This window comes from Phalacrocorax aristotelis, chromosome 4 (genome assembly GCF_949628215.1).
Source record: "Phalacrocorax aristotelis chromosome 4, bGulAri2.1, whole genome shotgun sequence".
Taxonomy (NCBI): Eukaryota; Metazoa; Chordata; class Aves; order Suliformes; family Phalacrocoracidae; genus Phalacrocorax; species Phalacrocorax aristotelis.
Window position 1 is genome coordinate 36,569,038 of NC_134279.1, and position 17,355 is coordinate 36,586,392.

The 17,355-nt window shown below is 38.4% G+C and overlaps 1 protein-coding gene and 1 long non-coding RNA gene across 3 annotated transcripts in view; one reads left to right on the forward strand and one right to left on the reverse strand.

Annotated features, from left to right (window-relative positions):
- LOC142056356 (uncharacterized) overlaps nt 1-17,355 on the reverse strand; it is a 161,097-nt gene that overhangs the window by 122,701 nt on the left and 21,041 nt on the right. For both annotated transcript variants that reach the window (XR_012660303.1, XR_012660304.1), the window contains exon 3: nt 7,108-7,281. This is a non-coding gene — a long non-coding RNA (uncharacterized LOC142056356). The remainder of the gene's footprint in view (nt 1-7,107; nt 7,282-17,355) is intronic.
- GUCY1A1 (guanylate cyclase 1 soluble subunit alpha 1) overlaps nt 1-17,355 on the forward strand; it is a 32,490-nt gene that overhangs the window by 2,542 nt on the left and 12,593 nt on the right. Inside the window, exon 2 of the mRNA XM_075090994.1 lies at nt 14,970-15,375. Within this exon, the coding sequence (XP_074947095.1) occupies nt 15,127-15,375 (249 nt within the window). The 5' untranslated portion in view covers nt 14,970-15,126. The remainder of the gene's footprint in view (nt 1-14,969; nt 15,376-17,355) is intronic.

The following is a 17,355-nucleotide window of genomic DNA, read 5'->3' on the forward strand; positions in this document are numbered from 1 at the left end:
ACTTGGTTATGTCATGTAATAACATGAAATCACAGCCATTATGAGGATAAATGCCATTTGTTTGAAATTCTAATAGAATTACTGAGACTCCAAATAAGCAATCCAAGAAGCCAAGGTAGAGTTCGTAGCAAATACAGCTATTTTCCTTTTAACTGAAATGAGTTGTTAAACCGAAAGATGTTGTAAATGATATCTTAGTTAAAAAAAATTAAAACCAAGCACCGCAATAATCTAAGGAAACAGGCACAACATTCTAAATTATCAACAAGGAAATATGTATTAGAAGGTATTGGCCATATTTTGTATCTACTCTGTAGACAAGCAGTGAGTTTCCTTTTTTTACACAAACTTATTAATTTAAGAAAAGTTCAGTATAGGTAAAAAAAGGTCTTTAAAATAGTTATGGGAAACTACAGGACATGTTTTAAGGAGTTTTATTGTAATTATATTTAGAAATCATTACATTTCAGCTCGCACATTGTATTAGCAAATGAAAATTGAGCTGTGGAGAGCTGCCATTAAAGTTTCTTTGCTGGAATTCCTTGCACATTTTGTATTATTTCCTTCTTAAAAATCTTTATTGTCTATTTATGAAAGTGTTATTAAGTGTTTATTAAAATTCACTGCATTTATTTAGATGCTTAGCATTGCAATTAAGATTTTTAGCACTTGAAAATTAAATTAAACCAAATCTCCTATTTGACATTACTTTGAATATTCTTTTCAGCATGTTTTGAGCATCTGAGATATGGCTTTAATATATATGATATATATTCAGCAAGTCTCGCATGACTAGTTGTACCAGGAGTAGAGGTTCAGGTTTATCATTGAACAGACAGTATATTTTTAAGTCAGTGTTCAGGGCAGAAGTCTTTGTTCAAGAAAGCCATGCTGTTTAGGACAGAATAGCAGTATTTATCTAATTTTAAAATTGCAATAGGATTTAAGCATGTGCGTAAATGGGCTAGGGCTTCTGGCTAGGGTGTAAACAATGAATTTCTTTTTTTTAATAAAGGCAGCAAAATTTGCTAGAAATAGCAGGTTTTTAATAAGGTTTTTGCTTATAGATCCACAGCTGAAAAGACCGTGCTAATATCTCCAATGAAGCCTTTTACTTGTAACACGGGTATTGATTGCTACTCATTTGGTAACATGCTGTTCTCCCAGCTTTTTGGTTGTCCTGCTCAGGTGATACCACTCTTAGGCCAGTGCTGGTGTTTCCTTGCCATTTTGGCTCCTCATTTATGGCCTGTGGCTTATACAGGAGCCTTATTTATTTTCGTAGGTGAGGAGTCTGGAGCAAGCTGACACCGACTCCTTTTTCGTGGGAGTGCAGGTTTCACTGCTGTCAGTTAGGTCAGAGCAAATATGCTCTCCAGGGATTAATTTTACTTCACCATAGAGAGGCCTCACCAAGTCCTGTTCATTGCTTCAGAGCTCAAGTAAATTTGAGCTTTAGGGCTTCCACAGGCTGTCAACCTTTGGGAGAATCTCACCCTATCAGAGTATAGTCCTTTGTGATATTTACTTCCACTTATTTTTCATTCATATTTCCTGTTTTATGATAGTTTTGTTGAGTGGAATCAATGCCCTTGCTAAGAATATTACTGCTTTCACATTTAACTGCAGGGTATTTTAACTAATGTTCTCATTTGACTGAAATGCCCCCTTCCATAGTTCAGACACTCACCGCTACTTTTAGGCACCCTCCCTGCTCCTTGAACTCAGCAGTATTGTGGTAGCCATTATTCTTGATTTTACTTCTCTGACTCCTTAAATTAGTTCCTTTGTATTACTTAGAGCCAACTTGTGAATTGATTTTCTCATGCATATTCATACTAGAAGTAGCTGTTCCAAGAGAACAGTCCCCTGCTAGTAGAAGTATTCAAACAAGCCACCTCCTCATGCAAGTCAGCACCAGCAACCGTCAGCACACTAAGCCTAGATGATAACCAAGCTGTGACCACACGTATTATCTCTGAGGGGGTGCTTCTTTCACGAGACCCCATGTGTGTACCTCCTATGCATATGTATCTGCCTGAATGTGAACCGAATGCTATGCTGTCCCTGCTTGATTGCCAAGGCCACTTTTTTTCTCCCCTAGGGCAAGGGGAAAAATGCCTGACGACTTGCATCCCAGCACAGGGCTATGGGGCACAGAGCTGTCTGAAACCCTCTCTTGGGACTGTTTGGCTATGCCTTGCACTTTACGCATGGCTATGCCCATTGATTGTTTCAGCTAAGACCATACAGAAAATAGGTCAGGCATGCAGTGGCTCGGGAAGAGAGCTTTAATTGTGTGGGTTGTAATCTAGAAAGCAGGGTGTGTGCATCATCATGGAGGAGGCTGGAACCAGTTCCAAAGATGTTATCAAGCATTGTGGAATCTAGCCCTTAGACAGCTATTTGTGTTAAGAGAGTCGCAAGGAATATCCCATGCAAGTCATCCAGATGTTTCAGTGTGAGTAAAAATGTCTTATTATAAGGCAATGTGCTAAAATCCTTTATTTTATCCTCCACAAATGGAAATTGAACGAAGCACACATTTATAAAGCGAATCTCTTCCTGAGCCCCATTCTAAGGTATTCAGAACAAAAATATATATCACTCTTCTGAGGAAAATATATTTTGTGGGAATCCTCCTGGTGTAATTCTAGAATGTCATCAGTTCCAGAGGGTGTGGTAAAACTTCTGGTTTCTGTGATGCCGCATACAGTAGCTGCGGCTAAACTCGCCAGTTGTAATGAATAATAGCACAGTTATTTTTGAGATTGCAGAATCAGGTTTCTCTGTGGTATATTAGACATGAGTGTGATGACTGCCTTTCTAATGCTGACCAAGGTAAACGTGTATTTAATTTCATTTTAACCTTGCATTTCACTTGGCACCTGATACAGCTGGGGACTGACAAAAGTTGCTCAGGGAAAGCTGATTTCCTTCCTCGGCAAATACAGAAACTGTTCACACACGAAAGACCATTAGCAAAATAGTAAAAGGCTGACTGCAATGGAGGAACACCTCAGCAAGATTTCCAGGCTGTGGCTTGGAAAAACTGGGATTTTGCATTTGCTTGTAATTATTTCTATAATGTGAAAACACAAGACAATATACCCAGTTGCTGTCTTCTGGTTAACAGGGAGGGGTGTCTGCTTATATTAATAGATGTGTGGCTCCCTAGTCCTGACTGCAGGCACCCTGGAGCCTAAAATACACACTGCAGTTCCTGTTTTAAATAGCACTGCTAAAAATGGCAAAATTTCCATGTCTTTGGAGAAAGCATGCATCAGTCTAACTTTAAATTTCCTTTTTCTTCTTTTTGCCAGAATTGTCTTCATAGGTGTCTGTTTGCACTGGCAAGCTGAGAGTGCAAAACCACTGGCCTCGTGTTGAAAAAATATTTGGTGGATTGATAAACTGTTCAAATTTTGGTGAAAATATAGCCATTAGTCCATAGAACTGACAAGGCATATTTAGAGGTAGGATTTTAGAATTTCCATATGGGAAGAATAGTATGAAGGGAAGGATAGTCTTGGGGCTGAAGAAACTTAGCAAGGCTTTTGGTCAATGTGGAACTGATCTTTTTTTTCTTAAAAACTTCAGGAAATCATGACGGGAATACTTACAGTTAATTTTAGTTTGAATTAAATGCATATTTTGATGCAGTTAAAGCTTCCCAAACAGGTTGCATGGTATTAATAAAGCCAGCCAAGAGGAAATGCCTTTCCTATAAGCAATTACAGAGCCTTCAGAAATGAGGGATGAAGTTAAACTCGGTGTGTGTTAGGCATGAAGCTACAGGGTGAGGACACCTTCATTGCTCTGGTTTTATATATAGCACCTACACCCTTTTATGAATCCTACCTGCAAAATCTATTTGAATTTCACTTGTAGAAATGTGCAAGTGTTTCAATACCATTTTTATTTTTAAAATCTGGCTGCAAATTTTTATAAGGTTTGACCCAACTTGTAAAACACTCAGATCTACTAACCCCCTGGCCAAAAAAAAAGTCCTGTGCAACTCTGTTCAAGAGATTTGGATTCACCTTTTAGCTCAGCTGCAGTGTTTCTTTTGTGGTCTCCAGCATGCCTTATTTCCCCACTTCTAAAAGGTGCATCATAACGCTTCCTTTCATATCCCATTTTTCTGTCTTAGTTATTCAGACGGCAAACCCTTCGGATCAAACATCATCTTTTACTGTATATTTATTTATGGCCCTGATCTTAATTTGGGCCTTCTGGGAGGCTAAAATAAATAATATACCTAGCAACAGCGATAGAGAAAAAGCAAAATGCAAGATAACACTGGTACAATTTCTCTGCTGAGCAACCTGCCCAAGGGTGAACTCACTGGACAGAAGGTTAAATGCCAGTATTTCAGTTTAAGCAAAGGCTCCATAAGAATTTTCGCATGTTGACCAAGCAGGAACCTCTCTGACCGAATGGTGGGCTGCATGAATGCTAAAAGGTAATGTGATAGTTCCATCTCAAGACAAACACATTTGGTTCTGTGGTGGCAATGAAATATCATAGGGAAGATCATTCTTTCAGTCGCAAGTTAGGCATGGCTTGCAAAAAATTTTGGTGGGCTCATGAGGTAGAGTCTACATTTGTAGTATGACACTGAAATTCTACAGCTGATCTGAAAATTAGTATCAACTTAGATCAGCTTGGCATTTACTTTGCATGTCGCATGCTCCAGGTCTGCGAGAGATGCAGCATGATAATCAGCTGTATGTGGAAAAAGCCATTGGCAATAACAATTTGAGACCCAACAGAGTCACGGCTTAGTCAAAGTTTGACGTGTGCAGCTATAACATGCAGGAGATGATAGTGGTGGCCATCATGACAGAATAATTATTCTCTTAGAAGATTAGAGACTGGCACTAGCAAATAGCAGTAAAAAATGTTTTAAACTGTTGATCAATATAGTATATGAAATGTGGTTTCGTGATATTTTCCTTCCACTTTTCTTCCTTTCCTCTTTGAAGATAATTTGCAGTTCTAAGCAATACTGAGTTCTAAGCAAAAATATGTTTATATCATAGATAGAGGGGAATTAAGAGGTAAAAGTATCTTTTCAAATAGGCTTTGAAGCAGTGAAGAACAAGGAGTACTGATGAAATACAGGATTATGATTTACATGTAGCGAAAGCTAAAAAAGAACATCCATCCCTGACCATGTTGTGGGCATATTTTTGTTAGCACTAAATTTGAATAGGGAGAAAATAAGATAAACTGAAATGAGACTAGTAGTGACAGAAAAGCACCTAATGGGGTTGATGTATTTTTAAAAAATACAGTTAGATTTCATTGCAGTTGCTGTAATGTGCTGTATTGTAAATGGCTGATTTTTCTAATGCTGGAATAAACATGCAGAAAAAAAATGTGGTTTATGCAAGTATTTATATAACACATCACCACTGTTTTCTTTCCCAACTGTTACTCCACAACGATGGAAAACACTCACAATCTTTAGTAAAATATTAATAAATGCATTCAGATCTTTAATGCTAAACTTACGTTTCATACTCTGTCTTTCCACAAAGAAGCTGCATGACTTAGGAATGCAATCCTGTTGGCAATTTAATATATTATAGGCAGCGGGGGATTTAGATGCCTGTTATAAACAGAGCTGAGAACCCAGAGCAAAGGTTTACAGCATGAATATGCTGCAAAGGTACTTGTGATTCTGTAAGAACTTAATCTCTTCATTATCACAGGATACTTGTAAAGTTAGCGCTTTTGTCTTGTTTGAACTTGCCAGGTACAAATATTAAAAGAAAATGTTTTGAATTTTGAGCATGACCTTAACTGTAAGCAGAAGCGTCAAAGGTTTCTGACCCTGTGTAAAGAAAGACCATACACAGTGCAGCAAACTTTCTTTTCTCTCTGTGTTTTTTTCACCTGCCAAGAGTGCATACTCCGCAAGATTCATGATGCTTCTGGTTGCTCCAGAATACCAAAAGGCTTAAAAAAACATTGTCTTCACCTTGGCAGGAAATTCTTCATGAAAGAGATACTACCTTTCTTTATCCTTAAACTTGCGTCTCTGGTTATACCCTCTAGGCACTCATGTCTCTCATTCCCTCCCTCTGCCCCAACTATACGCTTGGTCTCTCAGCCTTTTCATCATGGAATTTCATACATTTCTAGAAAAAGGTGGAACTTGCTATGCAGCATCCTCTTTCTGTGCACATACACAAACACAGAGGTGGAACCTATTGATTGTTACAGGATTTATTTTATCAAGAACCCAGTTAACAATAAATTTAACTTTCCCATCAAAGGAGTATTTCTTCTCAGGATAATACGTAAATGACATTCAAAACCTCCGAGTACTCCTCTGAGTACACATGTACTTGCTAGGGCCAGAATATGAATTTTATGTTTTCACCCACAATTCACTGTCCAGTGTCCCTGCCTTTTCACCTATGAAACAGCAGAACTGTTTTCTGTGCTGGCTTGGAGATAGTATTCACAGCACCAGTATGCAACACAGCAAGTTGGAGATATCCTATTATCTGGCCCCGTTTTTGAAATGAATGAGGTTTCATAATATAATGAAAAAACAGGTGTTCAGTGGTGGAGACCCATTTTACAGATTTAGAAAACAGCTCATACAGAGTGGTTGTTCTTTAACAATTTGGTGGGAAATAGTACTTGAAAGGCCTTTGGTGTGGGACAGCTCCTACACTAAGAGTGAGTGTTGTGATATCTGGGTGGTTTATCTATCATTGCACAAGCTGAAGCGTTGAGACAAAGATGTTTGTCAATTACATTTGATATTAGTTTTGGTTCTCAACAAAGTAAATCTGAGATGACCCCATTACCTCAGTAAAGGCAACACAGCCAAGATCCTCTCCAGTCTTTGTGGGCCACTTCAGGGGTCAGATTTCAAGGATGACTGGCACTTAATGTCCACTGGTCAGCTATCATTTCCACATGCCTATCTGCTGCGGCTTCTCCTCAGCTGATGCTCTCATTTGGAGCCCTAGCCTCTAGAGCAAGGCTCATTTTGCCTGAGGGCTGAAACCCAAAGACTCCCAGCACTGAAGCATAAATTGCCACACCTTGAACTAAGAACGGAGTGCCCTTAGAGTTCCTTACCTTCTGTGGTGGCACAGTGGGAGGAATGTCTGGCTTGCAGTTATTGGCGATTGCTGACACTAGTGCAGTTTCATGCTGCCTCACTGGTCAGGGCCTTCAAGGAAGCCAGGTAAGTATTGCTTCTGTCCTGGGATCTCAGGTGCATGTGCAGCACTAACTGGTATTTCAAAAGGCCTGATGGAGAGAGAAAAGGGGTTCCTTATATTATAAAAGAGAAGTCAAATATCTTTAAAGAATAAAATGTAAAACTATGAAATTTTAAATCAGTGACAATGTGTATCTGGTCTTCAGCTTCCAAATCAGTGCTGTTTAAAACAAAATACTAGAAAACAACATAAGGAAATGTCCAAGTCCAGAAAGTTTTTACTTCTTTATTAACACAGGCTAACCTCATTAAACAATGCAGCAAAACGAGGTATGTCACTCCCTGCCTCCCGTTAGCTGCTAGTGAGGCAAACCACTGAAACTAGAAATTGGATATATTGACAGGTTACAGAAAAATGATTTGCATAACTACCCACCATACTTCAGTGGATTTGTAGCAGAGAAAAAGCAATATGTCAGTAAGAGAACTGTCTGTGCTTTTGCAAATTGTTTTGTTCTAATTGCCCATGTTTTCCTTCTTTCTTATGGATTTTTTAATCCTCATATCCTTCTATAGGCTTCCTTCTCGACTTTCTTCTGTTTTTTCCTCCTTGCTCCTTTATTTTGTCTGTATCTCCCTTCTCTCCTTTTTATCTCTCACATAATAAAGAACAGCAGATACTGCAAAATAATGCTACGATAAATGAGAAAAAACATGCTATCTGGGAAATGGAGCAAAGCCTTGATCTTTCAGACTTGGGTAAGAACACTGCGATGTTAACATCATTGCAGTTATACCGGTTTTGAGATGAATAACCATGGACAGTTCTAGGTACTCTCCCTCGTAAGTTGCTTCGCTGGTGGTACCAGGCATGCTTTGGACCAGGGGAGAGGCTGCGAGGATGTGCCACAACCAAGGGCTGCTGTTTCCGCCTGAGCGCGAGGGGGGAAGCAGGGTATCAGGTGCTATGAGGCTGCCTGCTGGGCTTGCTATGGAGTGTTTTCACAGATAGGCTTTGACTCACAGGAAGAGAGTATTTTTCCCACGCTATCTTCTCAGCATGCCTCCCTGTTATTTGGTCCTAGTGTAGGAAAAATATTTACCCTATGAAAGTACATGTGATACTTAAAATGACATATATTTTATAAGCAACATTTGGGAATCAGTCCCTCCTTTAGCTACATGCCAAAACATGGGTGCAGTAATTAGGGTTCCCCCTGTGCCTTTAATTGAAACCAGAGATGTGGCTGCAATATAACTTTCACATCTGGAGCCCGGGTTTCTCCCAGGGCTATATTTGGATCTAGGGATTTGCTTCAGACCATTAGAGGGAAATGAGTCAGTCACAAAAGCAGTATCAGAAATTCAGTGGTACTTTAAAAGTAGGGTTTTTCCCTGTCTTCAAGAACACTGGTTTCTATATCAAGGTATAGAACTTGGTGTTATTACACAAATGCTCATATTTTAAAGTGGTAGAAATGTCGGTCTCATGGTGACCTTACAATGAGACATATTAGCAGTTTTGAAGTTTACTTATGTATTCTGTGAAACTTATTTTCTGCTGATTACAATAGGGACAAGATGGAAAAGGAGATAACTTATTTTCTTCTCAGAAAACAAAGGTAATTATTTTCTTCATCTCTTGGCTTGGTAGCTGTCTAATGTTGCAGAAACGCAGATCACAATCCATTCGTCTTGGAGCACAGAGGAAAGACTCGATTGTGTTTCTCGGTTTCTTAAAGCAGTTCATAAGGAAAAAAAGGCAGAAAGGAAAATCCACATTATGTGGGGAGAAAGCCTTTCTTGTCAGCAAGGTGTAGATTTTTAGTTTGCCCTAAGCAGTCATGTAGGACAGTCACTGGGATGAGTCACAACACTGAATTTGGATTTACTAAAATGTTTGGACTGTTAAAATAATAATTGATCGCTATGACTTGTATTATTTTATCAGAGCTGCTTTACTACCTTGTACTTAGCTTGGTAATCACTGCAATTTCACTAGATAGTTTGGTAAGTGCTGGAGTGTGCTGTGGTATTTCCTTACTATCAAAAGTATGCTGTGACTTCCAGAAAAGTTTTGAGTATGCTTCTCTTAGAAATAGCTCCGAACAGAGTTACATCTGGCAGTAAGGACACTGGAACTGGGCTTGCACTGCACACAATGGCAATTAGTGCTTTGGAGAAAAAACGGTTAGACTACTCTAGAGGGCTCTGGGGTACAGACAGGTCAGAACTAGGGATGACTTGTCAGAAGGGTGGACGTTTGGGGGAACAAGCAGAAAAGGTAATGCCAGACAAAGCATGTTCCTTTTGAGAGCTAGAGTGGAATTTGGGATTGCTAAATCTAGTAATTTCTTGGGTACCAGTAAATTATTGTCAAGTCCACTGTCCAATATCATGTCTCATCCCGATCTACAGAGAGGATAACGACCTTTTCATCAGTTATTGTCCTTGTTCAAGTAGCAAAAACCTGTGCTGTGGAAAGGCCTAGAATCTTGCTGGGAAAAAAGCTACTACTTTGTAGTGTAAGTAAAGCCCGTAACTACACAAAGGTAGTAATGATTTAGGATTGAATGGTCACCTATATTTGGGATTTCCTAGAGCTCAACTCTTGGCTTTGTAAGTTTCTTTTCAATGAGTTATATTCTCTATGCACTTTGGTCTGATTAATATTTTAATTATGTTTGCGTTGCTGCCGTAGATTTACAAATCCTATACCTAGTCTGCATGTCACCTAATATGCAAGTTACACATAATATGGTTTTTAAATTATTCTTGTGTAATGACACAGTTATCCCCAGGTAGGTTAGCAAATGTGTTTACTGTGTTAACAACAGGACCAAATTACTGGAAAGGGGTAAATGAGGCAACCTCAAATTTCAGTTGATGGGTGAGTTTCTGACTGGGGAGATGTAGGAAAACATCTCACTCCTCTTCACAAGGATGTATCTTTTCCAAGATGTCTTCTACCCAAGTCAACAATCGGCAGTTTTCTATTAGGTATGATGCACTACCGCTTAGGAGTTTGTAAACAGATTTGCCTGTCTCCTCCAGTTACTTACATCTGTGCTCTCCAAAGCAGCAACACCCAAACAAATCAATGCTTTGAAGGTGTGTTCACTCTGAATGTGTTTAAATTAACAATGAAGCAGCCAAAGAATGCTTACTTATTTGTATGTGATTTAATAAGACTAATAAATGCTTACTTTGACTTCTTAAAATATAAACTTATATATGGATGCAGACTTGAGCAATTTTCTCTGAGTATTTTAGAAGCCTCCTTAAAATTCTTGGAAATGGACAAATTGCCAGGGCTTTGATTCTGTTGCTACACACAGCAGCTGAAGTAGAAAAAGTAAAGCGCGGATATTGCACTTAAGATCAATAAGACAAAATGATAGGATTTTGTTATTTTCCCTGTGTTTGTCTGCTGACAGGCACAACAGCTGAATCCACAATGAGCTGCTCCTGAAAGGGTGATGGGTACTAGCCTGGTTTGCTAGAAGCTGATCTGGTTTTTGCCTGTGCGTGAAGGTAATAGGTCCTGCCTTGCTCTGTGCAGAGGTCTGCTGATCGGCAAGGGGCGAAAGGCGGTGATTTCTGAATCCCACAGAGATTAGAGCTGATTGGGAATGGCAAGCCTTGGTCTGACATAAAAGCCAGACAGAAGTTAGCAGCTGCTTCTGTTGAAGAAATGGCTCCAAGACCACACTGAGCTCCTGCAAGTGCTGCAATTGCTCTCATGCTGGAGAAAGTTAGATCCAGCCAGTGCTATCTTCTGACTGCTGCAAAACAAACTATATTTTTTTTAAATTCTTGCTAAACATGCAGCAGTTCATCTAACAAAGTGACATATATGATTAAAAATAAAAAACGTGACATTATAGCATAATACCATATTCTGTCTTACTCTGAGCAAAGGACTGCTTATAATAAGAAAAAAGTAATTAATGTTGCTTCTAGTTTTTGTCCCATGTCCATACGCTAAGATTATAAATCACCTTTAGCTACTGTTAACAAGTGGTATTGCTTAATTCTTACAAATGGCTGTGTTAATATTAGGGAGTTTTACTGTATGATTAATTCATTGCACTGCATTTCATGGGATTGTCCAGGAGATGTTTTAGCAGAGGAAAATATTCAGAAGCAACTAGTACAAACAAGCATACAGAAAGGCATTTTGGCTGTAAAACAAGTATAGATGTAAATATACAATGAAATGTTTGCACAGAGCATTTGAGTACTGTTAAGTTATTCTGGTGCTATGACTATACTATGTAAAGTCATCTTCATTTTTCTGAGTGGCACAGTGCCATGTTGCATTCAGCCAGACATGGAATAAATCGGTTGCTTATAGTTTGATCTTGCAGCAGATAATTTAATTTTAATTTTCAATTTGCTTGCCAAGGTAAATATGACAGCAATTGATACAGCAGAGATGGAGAATTCACATTAAATGTTGCTGTTCCCCTGGGATGAGCTGTCTCAAAGCATGGTTGGAGACGAATTAAACCCAGAAGCTTTTCCCATGTTTCTTATTGTTTTCTTATGGTCAGAAAAAGTCTTTATATGTTGTGAGCAATGGGAGGGATGGTGTTCCTTGTTCTTGAAACACAACTGCAGTCATTTGACTTAACCTGTGATGTGTGCCATCATCCTTCTCATACCTTTTTAAGGTCCGTTATGCTGCTGAAATTCCTTCTGTAAACTCTACACTGGCAATTCATTATGTTTCTCCTGTCAGACCTTTAAAACCACTACCTACCATTTGAGTGAGACAGGTTTTCCCATAACACAGCAGATTTTTTCTGAATTTTAGTTACATTAAGTGCAAGATGCACTTACGTTACCAGATGCAAACTTGATGTTTTAATAAATGAAGACTGAGTATATGCATGGTTTTTTTCAGTATTTGAATCATCTGAAATGTCATGGAATTAGGTTTTACCCTTTGTTTCTTTAAAGATGTGATTTAGGGGGTCTTGTCATTGCAGAGGTCAGGAAGAGTCTTCACTTGGTCACTGCTTGAAAATTGTTATGCCTATTAAGTTGATACTGGTTTTGAACTGGGATATATGTTATCAAAGGGCCATCGCATTTGTTTCTGGGAAAAGAAGAACTTCCGGATACTTAGAAAATAGTTCTGCAGGAAGCTTTCTTTAGGAACTGTGTGATCATTATTTGGAATTTAAAGATCTGTACATTAATGACATTGGTTTTGTACAACAGTATTATTACTAGAAACATCATGGATCCCCACTTTCTTGCAAACCAATGATGATTTTGTTATAAGTAGCATTTGGCAGGAGCCCAAGGTCACGTTCAGAGCAAGGGCACAGATTCCAGTCCCCACCAGGGCAGGAAGAACCTGAATGTGGGTGTCCGGCAGCACAAAGGATGGCAGGCTGCATCGCAAAATGAAGCAGCAGACACTGTAGCTGCATGTCCAGAAGCTTTGTCAACTCAGGGACCTTCACATCAGTGCCCATTTTGCACCTGAATGCGTTCTGGCCCATGATCGTCTTCTGGGACCTCTCCTTCGCACTTAGCAGCTTCTGGAGACTTCAGATTTTCCAGGTGTAAAATAATGGCATCACTTCTCCCACAGCGCTGATTCTACCTGCCTGGATATTTTTGCTACCACATCAAATGTAATTTAATTAAAATACAATATGCTAGTGTGGAAGTGAACCCCCACATAATTCAAGAGTATTGTCTTCTAGAAACAGAGAAATAGTTTCACTAGCAGGAAGAAAAAACCTATCAAAACTCTTGGTAATTGCTGAAGGTCATTCACTTCCTTTGTTCTTGTTTAGTGCAAATGCAGTAAATATTTGTTGGTATCTAATGTAACCATTAATTCAGTCTTTCTTTTGTTTTTTCTTAAATAGCAGCACATATAAATGCAGTATTACATTCACTGGGAGATGTTTTAAATGTTTTTTATACATTTTTGAGAAAAAATGTATTTCAGATTTTTTTTCATCGAAAATGGTGGTATACTTGATTTAAAAAGTTTTAGTAGTGTGATTTTATAAATTCCAGATTTATCTTGAGATTGAAGGCCCAAATTCAGCAAAGCACATGAGTATATAAGTAAGATCCCTCAAAACCATACCTTTTTTTAATCTTCTACGATGGTGCAGGTATATATTTATGTTACTATTTTACTTAACAGTTTACTTTGGTACACAGATCAGTCTAACCACAAAAAAGGTGGTTCTTTTCTCCTTTTCTTTTTTAGTAAAGTAATACAAGGTTATGTAATGGCTCCTGAATAAAAATACTTTTACATATATTTAACAATGCTTACATTATAAAGAAAAGTATTATGTATATTTATGCATTGAGGGTGTGGTTCTTGCTTGAAATTTTTCATGGCCTCATTTGCTACACAACAGTATTCAACAATAAAAAATAAAGCATTACCGATATCCATTGAGTAGAAACAAATGAGTTCCTACGTAAAAACAGAAATCAGAAATATAGAACATTATGTAAACATACTTCAGCCTCTTGTTCTTAGCATTGTGTTTATTGATTCTTAAAATAATACTTTAATAATTTTGATAAATGTCCCCTAGAAGCTGGCCTGACACCACTGGTATTGCGGCATGCTTTAAAAGGGCCTTTTCTGCCAAATACTTTTTTTCAGCAGCAGGTCCAGCCAAAGTAGCTTCTGCTTGTTTCTCCTCTTGTCCGTGCCACTTGTGCCGCGTCTGCAGCACTCCACTGCTGTGCCATTCATTCCAGCTGTTTCAAAAGAAGCAGCTGATAACCTGTATCAGGGAATTAGTTATTTTTAACCCTGGTACAGTTGCTGTGTGACCCTAAAAGCCCTTTGGGTGTCTCAGGGGCAGAGATAAGCAGTGTGGCGCACAGGCTGATTAAAGCCATAGTGCCTCTGAAAGTAATAGTTATTGTACTGTATCTCCAGAGAGACAAATGTAATACTTCAGCTGCTTCCAGAGTCACCAAAAGCTCTCGAGGATTACCTTGTTGGAGTATTACAGGAGGATGAGAGGATCTGATTCAATGAGAAACAGTCAATAGAAAATGAAGCCCTTAAGCGAAGAGCCTTTTTCAGATTAAGTCCAACTGAAATAAATGTTACAAACAGGGAACAATTACTAAAATGAAAAGCTCAGCCCTTTTTTTTAAAATATGTTGTTTGAAAGATAGCACCTTCAAAAGCATAAAGATCCCCTGGTGTTTCCGAGCAACCTCAGTTATGTGGTCGAATTCCCATGATGTTAGTTCTCACCAGTCAGTGGCTTTTATACACGGCAGTAACCTTTGGTCTTGGAAGGTTTGCTGTTCCAGAATTGCATTGCTAACAATTCTCGGTTACAAAAAAGATGTCTTGGGATTTAAGTATACATAACAAATCAGTTTCATTGTGCCGCGTCAGGTAGTTTTTGATAGCTGCTTATGAAGAATCAAAAAGGTTTTCTCATCAGAATTCTGTTCTCTACCCTTTCAGAAACCTCATCCATACTGTGACCAAAGATATATCAGATAAAACAAATCCTCTGCCTTAATCACTAGAGCCCCAAGTCAGCGAAGAACTTAACCATGCACGCAAGTTTAGTTACCCAAAGCACTGAAGTCAGTAGGGATTGCATGCTTAAAATGGCACATGAGCTTAAGTGTTTTCCTGAGCAAGGGCCTAGAAAAGCCATTATTTTAACGCACACACGATAAAACTGGCACACCATAGGAATTTGAAAGAGAAAATAAATTTTTTAATTCTTTTTTCTTTCTTCCTGTTTTGTAGGGCACGCAGTTTTTCCTGTGGCGATTTATAGCTACTAATAATCTTCCACAGCGGTTGCCTTATCTACTATTCTGGCATCTTCTGCTCTTGTTAATAAACAGAACCATTGAACTCAAAGCCAAGTAGTCTTAATCTCAAGACAGAGACACTGTACAGTATGTTCTGTACAAAACTGAAAGACTTGAAGATCACAGGGGAATGTCCTTTCTCCTTACTGACTCAAAGTCACATTCCTGAGGAACATGACAAGGACTGCACAGAAAACAGGTCTCGAGCAGCTTTGCCTATCTGCAAAGAAGTCCATGAAAAAGATGCCCAAGGAAACCTTCCACAAAGGAAAACGAGCAGAAGTAGAGTGTACCTGCACACACTAACTGAAAGCATCTGCAAACTAATCTTTCCTGAGGTAAAGAGATACTGCATCATGATAATACTTGAATGGCATTTAATTATATATATATAAAAAAATCATTTTATGCCAGCCTTCAGATGTAAGCCTTTAGAAAGTTGTTTTGACTTCAAAGTTTGTGTCCTTACCTAGTTCTGCATAGTTTAAATCCTCATTTTATCCTCTTCCATTCCTTCTGGGTACAATTTTGCCACAATCAGTTTTGTACACACCATCCCTTCCACTGTATTTCTCTATTTTATTGCCTTGTATTTGCAACCTTTCACTGATCATTCTAATCATTCCTTTTAAATCCATGTGTTTCCGTAGCAATTTTTTTAGATGGAGATACAATTAGAGAAACTCTGCCTTGTTACCTAATTATGTAAATTATGTGGTCACCTCATCAATTCACCTAACTGAATCCATACTGCTAAGTACATTAGTCATTATCACAACAAAATTAGAATAGCTGTTTTCATCTGCTATGATGCTAGCCTCCTGCCATACGATTTTAAAAAATGTTACTGTCTGTGTTTACCACAAAGGTTTTCTTATGTCTCTGCTCACCTCAACTGAAAACAGCTACAGTACATGCACAGTGGTTTGCTTGAGCGGAGATGAATACCATGGTCTGCCTCTGAAACAAGAACGTGAAAAATGCAGTTCCGTAACAGTCAGCACTTGGGCTTGCCTCAAATTCTGTGGAAAGTGTGAAGGAACTGACTGGTATATGTTGGGACTATAAATGGCAGATGGCCACTCTGTATACTCAATTAATTAGAATTCTATTACTTGGACATTCAGTGTACTTTACTAAAGTGCTGGAGTTTTGTTAAATCTATTTGCTGACCTGTTTTCACAACTCTTCATCTATTACCTTTTTGCTAAAACTCTACATGATCAACTTTCGATAGACCCCCTTTTACCTCTACTGTACTTACCCAGAAGAAGTTAATCCCTTTAAACTGATCTTTAAATGTATAGAGGAAAGGACTTTTAACTCATGAATGAACTGGCAAAGCACCCTTTCTACGGTGTCATGATTGCTTTATTGCTTTTCTAGTATATAGTTGTTGATGGGACTTTTAATTAAATAACTGGGGTTTTTTTTTTCTTTAAAGAGTCGTATAAATGTATGCGGCTGCCTGTTATAATTATGATAGGCTGGTTCATCAGCTAGGACAAAAGCTTGGTAAAGTCAAGGATATTATGACCTTGTACCCCAGGCACTACTGAAGTTCGAGGTTATTGTCACTGCTATTTACAGTGATTCAAGTTATGTTCATTGGAACTTTGTCCAAGTATAGTAGTCTGTTCTCATGCTGATTTGGGGTCAAGACTTAAGCGTCTTCCCAGTCCCAGTTTTCCAACATATTTGTTTAAAAACATATTTTTCATTGCTTAGATACTTTATAGTGCCTTACTTAACCATCAGCGACTAACATCATCTTCTTTCCAATTGGAAACTCCAAAACAGGGGGCCACATCATGACCCCGACTGATTAATGAACTCCTCATGAAAACAGTGAGTTGTGCATGGAAGTCCAGGACATAGTGCATCCAGAATAACTTTATATTAAATTTGAGATATAATGTAGTGTGTGTGATTGTTTTATTTGCTTCTTTGTGTGTTTACAGAAATATAGACAACAGTGATCAGAGATGAGTAATTAATTGGATGGCGTTCCATTTACTGTACCAGTTTATACACAGATGTAATTTACATTGTGTTCATATACATCACAGAACAGTTATTTAGTTTAGATTTTTGCTTGGAAAAAGTCTCCGCAAAATATTGCTTTTCTTTCACATGACATTTTCTTCAGGTGTGCAAACTTTCCTTTTGAAAATACAAAAAGTAAAAGATGCAGTAGGAAACACTAGTTTCTTCAGGGAATGAGAGTCAGGAAAAAGCCAGGCCACAGCAAGCCTCACTGCCAAATTCTGTCACGTCAGCATAGTACTATTCCATGACCCTGTCTTTATGGGAAGTTT